General features: G+C 45.1%; 1 protein-coding gene across 1 annotated transcript in view; it reads right to left on the reverse strand.

Moving 5' to 3' along the window:
* The window catches only part of lamc3 (laminin, gamma 3), a 260,022-nt gene that overhangs the window by 21,206 nt on the left and 228,816 nt on the right, over positions 1–10,000 (reverse strand). The window contains exons 26-27 of the mRNA XM_063211092.1: positions 9,053–9,196; positions 4,282–4,384 (exon numbers count right to left, since the gene is read on the reverse strand). Coding sequence (XP_063067162.1) covers positions 4,282–4,384; positions 9,053–9,196 — 247 coding nt within the window. The remainder of the gene's footprint in view (positions 1–4,281; positions 4,385–9,052; positions 9,197–10,000) is intronic.

A 10,000-nucleotide genomic window follows, 5' to 3' on the forward strand; every position in this document is an offset into this window, starting at 1 on the left:
ACACACACACACACACACACACAGGCATACACACAGAGACAGAGAGAGACACACAAGCACACACACACACATAGAGACAGAGACAGAGACACACACACACACAAATACAGACACAGATGCCATGGAGTCAGCCCACATAAGCACACGCGCACGCACACACACACGCACGCACTCATATACAAACACAGTCTGGGCACTGGAGGGAGACGAGCTGGCATGTATGTATATGTACTCGGCACGGTCATTGTCTCCCATCCCCAGTCTACAACAGACAGGCTATCAGTGCTGTACTGGGTAAGTGGCAAACTATTCACCACGCTAGCCATGAAGTGGCTACTTGAACGCCTCCTCCTCGTTACCACCTACCCCCTGTCCTCTCTCCCCTCCTCTCCTCTCCTCTCCTCTCCTCTCATCTTCTCTCCTCTCCTCTGCTCTCCTTGACATCTTCTCTCCTCTCCTCCCCTCTCTTATCCTCTCCTCTCCTCTCCTCCCCTCCCCTCTCCTCTCCTTCCACCTCCTCTCCTCTCCTCACTACCACCCCATTCTTCTCTCCTCTCCTTGCCATCTTCTCCCCTCTCCTTGCCATCTCCTCTCCTCTCCTCTCCTCTCCTCTCCTCTCCTCTCCTCTCCTCTCCTCTCCTCTCCCCTCTCCCTGCCATCTCCCCTCCTTTCCTCTCCTCCCTCTCCCTCTCCCCTCTCTTCTCCTCTCCTCTCCTCTCCTCTCCTCTCCTCTCCTCACTACTACCTACCCCTCTCTCCTCTCCCCTCCCCTCCCCTCCCCTCTCCTCTCCTCTCCTCTCCTCTCCTCCTCTCCTCTTCTCTCCTCTCACCTCCTTCCCTCTCCCCTCTCCTCTCCTCTCCTCTCCTCTCCTCTCCTCTCCTCTCCTCTCCTTCCCTCTCCTCATTACCCCCACCCCGTCTCCTTGCCAATTCCATCCCCCTCCTTGCTTCCACACCTTCACTCTGGTCTCTCCTCATCAATCTCCTCCTGCCCTGACCTCCATCCTCCCCAAACTCTCTACTCCAGGAGTGGGGAACCTTTTTCATGTGAGGGGCCACTTCAAAGTCCTTCAAGGGCCATGCCAAAAATTTGTCTAGTTGAGAAAGATATTCCAAACTTCGCCCACACAGTGCAAAGGAGTGCGCTCATGTTCGGTCTCCTAAGGGAGGATTGTCCCTCCCTTCTTCTTCTCCTTCTGTGGTGTTTGGTGGCGGCTTGCACAAGATGTGCACTACCGCCATCTACAGCGCGAAGGGAACTCCATTTATTCTCAACCTCAAGACTCCAAAGGTCTCCTAACCGAAGTTCTCCTAAAGGGGCGTTCACCTAGCCTGGCGACGCCATCCGTGTACTCCACCCAAAGATTTTGGCTCCGCACATCATCTGGCAAAAGCCTCGAGCTCAGTTCTCTCACTGTTTAGCCAATCAGCAACAGTTGAGAGTGGTGATGCAGAACTCACCCGCGAACTCTGTTACTGATTGGTTAAGGTAGCTATATTCACACTTTCGTTTTGTTATTTGTATGCTTTTGCGACGCAATAACGTAACAGGCATGCTAATAAAGCACAATATAGGTTTTAATTTGAGTTTGGAACTCCAATTCATTTAAATGATAGAGTAAGATCAGACCATCTCCCACCGTCCACAGAGACGGATTCCTCATGGCTTTTGCCAGAGTCAACAGTCGGCTTTTCACCCAGGCCAGCGTTCACCTGCCATCACATGGATCCCGGAAAAGTATGAGCCTGAAGTATCTTACTCTACTAGAAGATTCTTTGACCGTACTATAAACAGAAACCAGGATGCCTCTATTGGAGCCGGCACTTTACATACATTTTAATTGTATTGCAAGTGGCATTTCTACGATTGCTTTACAAAACATCTCACATTTCATGTGAAACTGCATAACATTAAAATAACATTGGCGGCCGGATAAGACAAGCCTCAAGGGCCGTAACTAATTAATTTATTCCGGTATTCACTGCAATGGCAACAACATGGTTTAACTTGAAACCACAAGTGTACCAGCTGCCTCGGAATTCCAATTTGATTTATATCTTAATTGTAAGCTGTGTGGAGTTGTGCGTGTTGTTTGAACCCAAAGCTGCAATTCAGAGCTTCACACAACTTAAAAAGCAGGATATAATTTAAGGATATAAATTAACTTGAAATTCTGAGGCAGCTGGTATTTTTTACAGCAGGGGTGGGGAACCTATGTCTCAAGGGCCGTTAGCAGCCCTTGAGGGCATTTTAACCGGCTCCCAATACAATTTCAATGTTATGCATCTTCACATAAAATATGACATATTTTGTAAAGGAATCTTAGAAATTGCATTTACATTACAATTAGGTTATATTCAGGGGACCTAGAGAAGGTGGGGTATGTTTTTTAAGGTGAGTGCCTTCAATATAGGCCTAAAGTGCAGGGGGAAATCCTGGTTTGTGTTCATAGTATGGCCCTCGGAGGATTTTTACAGCCCTTGGAGGAATTTGAAGTGGCCCCTTGAATGAAAACGGTACCCCACCCCTGTTTTACAGTGTACCCCCTCTCCCTGCAAATGCCATATTCCCCAGCCTCCATTATCCCCTCCTCCCCTTATCATCCTCCCCATCAAACATAGTAGTTCACATGTTTTGTACGTATTGTGTTGCATACGACTGTGAGCTGTTTCATTGGCCTAGGCCCACTCATATTCCTGTGTCTTACCAAACAAGTCTTGTTGCGCTATACTGTACATTGTGTATGTGGGCCAACAGTAGTAGACATTTGGTGAAAAGGTCTTGCAGACCGAATATAATGACTCCTCTTTCCCTCAACTACCCAATCATCTACACCTCTTCTCTATCTCCCTCTCCCTCTCCCTCACCTCTCCCCTCCTCTCTTCCCTCCTCTCCTCTCCTCTCCACTCCTCCCTTCTCCTCTCCATCTCCATCTCCATCTCCATCTCCATCTCCCTCTCCCTCTCCCTCTCCTCTCCTCTCCTCTCCTCTCCTCTCCTCCCTCTCTTCTCCTCTCCTCTCCTCTCCCCTTCTCTCCTCTCCTCCCTCTCCTCTCCTCTCCTCTCCATCTCCATCCCATCCTTTCCTCTCCTCTCCCTCTCCCTCTCCTCTCCTCTCCTCTCCTCTCCTCTCCTCTCCCCTTCTCTCTTCTCCTCTCCCCTTCTCTCCTTATCCTCTACTTTCCCCTGCCCTGCGCTAACAAAACACTGAAAAAACCTCCACACAGCCCCCCCCATCTCCAGGGCTAGACTGGCCATCTGGCATAGTGGGCATTTCCCGGTGGGCCATGCACCCTCGTGGGCCCCTATTTCCAGAAATGTAAAAAAATAAATAAAATAAATCCGTTCTGCACCGCTAATTATGATTATGAGGGGCCCCTTTAATGTGATACTGTCCCATTTTTGGAAATAAGCTCATATTGCACATGGCCTTGAGTTAAATAATAGGCATTTACTGTTCTCCTGTACTTTCAACCGTTCTCTGGGTATAGCAGTGCAAATTTTACCTCCAAGCTAGCAGTTAACATTGAGTCCTATGAGACCAGCCGGCGGCTAACTGGTCTCATAGGACTCAATGTTAACTGCTAGCTTGGAGGTAAAATTTGCACTGCCATACTCAGAGAACGGTTGAAAGTACAGGAGAACGGTAAAACCCTATTAACTCAAGGAGAGGTGTAAAATAAGCTTGTTTCCAAAAATGGGACAGTATCACTTTAAGCCAAAAGTGCCCGGGCCCCATTCCTCCCCCAGTACAGCCCTGCCCATCTCTATCCTCCATCCATCTGCCCCACATCTCTACTCAATCCCCTACTCCATTCTCCCCATCCACCCTCTCCTCACACGTAGAAACCCTCAGCTGAACCCATCGCTTGTGTTTGTTTATTTATTTGCCCACTATAGCCCTCGTCAAGACCTCTCATTGGGACGGAATGAGCCCGGGTAAGTGTGTGTATGTCTGTGTGTGTGTTTGTCCGTGAGACAGAGAAACTGTGTTGGCATGGCAACTCAACAGACGGGCAGAGACAGACTGCAGTGTGTTTCTTGTGCGTGTGTGTGTGTGTGTGTGTGTGTGTGTGTGTGTGTGTGTGTGTGTGTGTGTGTGTGTGTGTGTGTGTGTGTGTGTGTGTGTGTGTGTGTGTGTGTGTGTGTGTGTGTGTGTGTGTGTGTGAGAGAGAGAGAAAGAGATGTGTGTGTTTAGTGGGGAGTTGGGACTGTGTTGTTGACAGATGACAGACAGACAGGACAGACAGACAGACAGACAGGAAACACAAAGAAACCGACCTTCTAGATTTCGCCGCAGGACCGAGGCCTCGGACTCCACCTCCTTGGCTTTCACCACGGATGACAGCGACGAGACTTTTAACCCCTCGGCCAGCCCCGTCAGCTACAGAGGAGGAGAGGACAGTTGTTACATGGCCCTGCTTTGCCACCACGGATTATTATATGCGGAGGAGGAGAGAACAGCACAGCAGCAGAAATATATATTACACATCCCATTACATCACACATGGCACACGGGTCCGTGACGTTTCAGTAGTAGCACACGTCAGGGGCACGTCATCCAGTGCCACTATTGTATGGATTTTTGTTTGTTTGTTTGTTTGTTTGTTTGTTTTCAGTGGACCATCTAAGACGCATGTTCATTGCAGCATATCAAGCAGCAATTACCAATTAATTATATCCCGAAACGCAGCACGTCGGGGATGTAATGGTTTTTGCGTTTGCATTGTGTACACTGCCGCGTTTGGACTTTCGTGTTAATGCGATAACTTTTGAACGGATGGATGGATTTGTCCCAAATTCGGTGTGTTAATGCTCTAGGGTAGGCTCATGAACTTATTAGATTTTGGAGGTCAACACTTTCAAGATGGCTGAATTCAAGACGGACGAATTTTAGATAACTTTGAATGGATGGATGTAGTTCTCCCAGATTCGGTGTGTTAATATATATATATATATATATATATTTCTTGAAAGAGACTGTTGAGTCCTACAGAAACCATGGCTCTACAATATTTCTGGGGTTTATTGACGCTTCTAAGGAATTTTTAATATAAATAGGTTTATAAATAGGTTGACGGGAGAGGAGGGAATGATGGGGATACTGGAAGCGTCGCGTTTCGGGGATATACCTTCAGCAGTCGGAGATCACTGCATAAGTTTATGGGCATTAGATGGCGCCGTGTGACGTCTGAGCCCCAAAAACATCTTTGACTCTGACGCTTACAAAACAGGACATACAAAACAGACACGTAAGCCTCGTTCACACACGTCGCTGCTAGTTACTCACTCAGCGAGCTACCTGCTCAGCGAGTTAAGTCAATAGAATGTCTATGTGTTCCAATGAGACGAGGAGGCTAGTAGGTGAGGAGTGTACAAGCGATGTGATGTGGGCGGATCCCGAGTTGAAAATATTTTAACTTCGAGGGAGGCGGGTGAGTAAACAAATGGAATACAGAGTTCGGTACTTCTCGCCTGTGCATTGGAAGTTAAAGCCGCGGGAACGTTTAGCGAACGTTCCATGAGCAAGTGGCGAGTAGGCGAGTGAGCGAGAAGCTAGTAAATAGCAGCGACGTGTCTCATGAAAGTCACATGAAATACTCTTGGGAAGGAAAAAATATAAATGCTACTGCAAATAACTCCTACTTTGCAAGGTCTAGGGAAGGCTACAGTGTATTAGGTCCAATAGTAGGCTTACTCTTTTTTATTTAACTTGATGGTTTAATGTTGATGTTTAATTAGTGAAATACTTATTATTTGAGTATCATTTATTTTGTGACAAAGTTTGATGGAAACAGCTATTTGTGTTGATCAAATAAACTGTCATAGAAGTGACTCTGAAGGAGACATTACTCTAAGTGTTGAATTAACACTGTGAAGTTGTGCCAGTTGTTTTTTAATTTGTGCCATGTTTTCTTGGCTGCACCATGACTGTTCCTTGCAAAGTTCCTGGAAGTTCTTGGAAAGGCAAAAAATGAGTAATTCCTTCTTTACAATGTGTAGAGGATAACACAGATTACACAGGACACAAGTACATGAATGAGTTGGGTTAGGTTTGCAAAGAATGCAAAAAATGTCTCAAAGAGAAAATTCTTCTCAAACTTCTTGAAGGTTGAGAATAGAACTTGAGACTAAGAGGCTAGAAAACAAGATGTGAAAAGAAGTGACTGGATAGAAGAACTGTTGAAGGAGGCAATGCATTCCACTTGGCCAGGCAGACAAAAGAGAAGGCTTCAATAGTACAGTACAGCAGTACATGACCTCCTCCTCTCTGCTAAGGCAGGGAACAAAATATATGATCCACGTACTCAGCAGTTCCCAAACTTTTCAGCAGGGACCCCCTTTTGGACTTAAAAACATTTTCGCATAGTCTTACCGGGCGAATACACTGGCCGCGACATGAGCGAGGCGAGCGACGGAAGTAATTGACTTTGTATTGAGTCGCGCGACAAAAGCGATTCTGGAGACTAGAGGCAATTCGCGCGACGAGAGCGACAGTTTGTAGTTGAACTCCTGAGAATGTTATGCAAATGAGCTATGACGCGGTTCAGCGACAAGGCGCGACAGCCAATGACTGTAGGAGGTCAGTGACCACAGCCAATGGGAATGTTTGAATGCTTGCGCTCTGCTTGTAATGGACATTCTCTTGTCACTTCAATCCCTCGTATCGCGTGCTGCTGAACAGAAGCAATTCTCTGTCTCTTCAATCTCATAGCAGCCGGTATATTCGTCCGGTTACCCTAGCATTGGATTTCTAGCAATTTTAGTGGACAAGCTATTCATGGAAAATCTAAGAATATTAGTGGACAAAAAATACCTAGGCAAGTCCATGAATAGTCCATCAATAGTTTGTCTGCTAATATTGCTAGAAATCCACAGGACAGCAAATACATCTAGTAACCATACAAGTGAATACAAGTCCCTTTTGTCCACAACCTCCCTTCAGTACCTCCGCAACCCCTCTAGGGGTCCTGAGTGACCCCCAGTTTGGGAACCACTGCACTAACTTAAGGAAGTCACGGATAAGCAGGAAGGCAATTCTTTGTGGCCCAGGTTCTTCTACAAGGTAAATAAATGGGGTGTCAAGGTTTCAGAGTAAACTTATATAACTCCAGATAGAGTATTTGCAACAACTGTGCAGAGTATATATACAGTATATATACTGTATATTCGGCAAATGACCCGGGCCAGAATCGAACCTGGGTTGTCGGCGTAGTAACCCAGTGCTACCCCTGTATAACACTTAATGAGTGCGTATACATGCCGTTCAGTATCCCGAATATGATCGGGATATTAAGTATGCAGAATTTGCGTTTGAGCATATAAACACTTCAGTATCCTGAATAAGCCCTTATTCGGGATACTGAGAAATCGGAATATACTTGGTGGAGTATTTCGAAAGAAGCCGGGATACGCATTTGAAGAGAATTCTATAACGGCCAAGAATGTAGACTGGGATATAACGTTCTGTGCTCATATAAACACCTTATCCCGAATATGATCATAACTGGGATATGCGTCATATTCGGAATACTGAACTGCATATAAACACACTCAATGTTACAATATTGAGCAGACACAATATTGAGTAGAATTAACACTTGAAACGTTACACAGAGCGAATGTGACACTGACCGAAGTTTAATTACACTGAATTGAGTTAATATCAACTATATAAGAGTTATATTAACACTGGACTATACGCTGGGGACCCGTGTTCGCTTCTGGGCCAAGGTACCTGATATTCCCCCATCTCTCTCTCCCAGTACTTTCCTGTCACCATCTCAATTAAAGGTAAAAAAAAAGGTCTTTCCTTACATAAGTCTGTACATGCACAACTCACACCTGCATTTGACTCATACCGGGTAGTGACAGCAAAAGCAGCATAGAAGATAGAGAGAAGAAAATAAAAGATGTGAAAAATGACTTTGGACAGCAATTCCGTTGCAGCAGTTCATTCACTCCTTTCCAGTCAGCAGACTAACAAAAGAGAGCTAACCTTTGACCTCCTCTTCTCTTCTCTGCTAAGATAGAGAGAGAATTCATGATGTACTAAAAGAGAAGGTCGCGTATAAACACTGGGTATTTCTCAAAGGGAAGTGTCCTAGCCTCGCTAGGGTGAGTAACGGCCATTTTTCACGGATTTCACCAAAGACTATCCAATAACTAGTTTTAAAGGGACACTGTGCAGGAAATGGTCAAAAAAGGTACTGCAACTATGCTGCTCATTGAAACTGGGCTGCCTATTGCCAAATTTGATCTTTACATGAAAGTTAACTGAGTAATAAACAAATAATTGTTTTTATATTAGTATGGTCCAAGTACAGTCATTTTTGCATATGCTAAAAATGACTATTTTTGGAAATTCAAAATGGCGGACCATGGAAAAGATCCCCCTTTTCATGTATGAAAAGTGCAATTTTTCCAGTCATAATGAATACTTAGAATTTGATGCTGGTGGTAAGTATTCATGAAAAAGGTAACATTAGTGAATGGGCAACATGAATTCTGGAAATAAACAACTAAAAATCTCACACAGTGTCCCTTTAAGTGTAATTAGTAATTGGATACACCTGGTGAAAATGGGCGTTATTCCTAGCAAGGACACTTCACTTTGAGAAATACCCACAGATTAATTTCCAGTGAAGTACTGTAGTTTGGAGGAGTTTTCATGTAACTGTGATGAAAGATGAAAGATATAGTCTGCACAACATACTAGCCAGATTGTTGCATAAGACCTACAGATCCAATGGAACTATTCAGATCCATTGGAACCATACGAGTCAGTTTTGTGTGGTTCTTTAACCACCATTTTTCATCATTATGTATCCCGCACCTGGTCAGTTGATCTACACACATGATTGTTATATATTATGATTGACAGAAAGAGAAGACCACAGGAAGTTATGTAATTCCTGACAGAAGATCACCGGAAGTAATGTAACTCCTGGTTCCTGGCAGATTGTATATGCGTTTCACCACTGCTATAGGGAGAGATTATAAATGCTTTTCACCACTGCTATAGGGGGTGATTGTGAATGTGTTTCCCCACCTGTTGGAACTCCTGGATGGTCTTGATGTTCCTCTGGCCCTGTTGGATGTCCGGCTGGAGCTCAGCTCTGGTGGTGTTAGCCTTCTCCTCTTTAGACCGCACCAGCGCATCCAGCTCCAACACCCTCCTGTCCAGGCTCAGCACCTGTCAACACACACGCACGCACGCACGCACGCACACAGGCACGCATGCACACACACACACGGACGCATGCACGCATGCACACACACAGATGCATACACATAGGATATTTACACCTCACATATTCACATATCATAACACACACACATGCAAATGCACACGCACGCACGCACGCACGCACACACACACACACACACCAGGGCTTCACATTAACTTTTTCGCTTACTGGCTATTGTGGCTAGTGGTTTTCCGAAGTCACTGCCATTCAGCTATTCTACTAGCCACAAATTTGATATTGTTTATTTTTTTTATTTATCATGACGCTTTCTAACTTCAGAAGATGAGTGCATGGAAATTTCTACATGGAAATAAATCATACAAATATAAAATGAGTAACTGAGCTTTTTCTCAAACTTCTACAAACAATTGATATAAAATTGATATACAGGGGGCAAAGTGCAGTATATTGCAGGGTATTCTGATATATCATACCATAGAATAAGCTACCTGCCAAATTGGCTAGTGAGTGACACTGAAATTGTTACCAGCCACAGCCAAGTTTTACCAGCATTTGGCCGGTTGGCAGGTGCCAGTGTCAAGCCCTGACACACACACAGTTCATGTCCTCACCAATGGACCGTCCAGTATACTGATGAAACCCTAGCTACCCATCCCAAACCTCTCATTTTCAGGCTTGATTGGCTCGTAGGAAACATGTTTTGCTTCTTGTTGACGTCTTTTATTTGCCGCTTTTTAAAATGTCTATAAGATGCTGTCAGCGTGATGGCTGCCGCCGGATAGGGTTGC

Source organism: Engraulis encrasicolus, chromosome 11 (assembly GCF_034702125.1).
Source record: "Engraulis encrasicolus isolate BLACKSEA-1 chromosome 11, IST_EnEncr_1.0, whole genome shotgun sequence".
Lineage (NCBI taxonomy): Eukaryota > Metazoa > Chordata > Actinopteri > Clupeiformes > Engraulidae > Engraulis > Engraulis encrasicolus.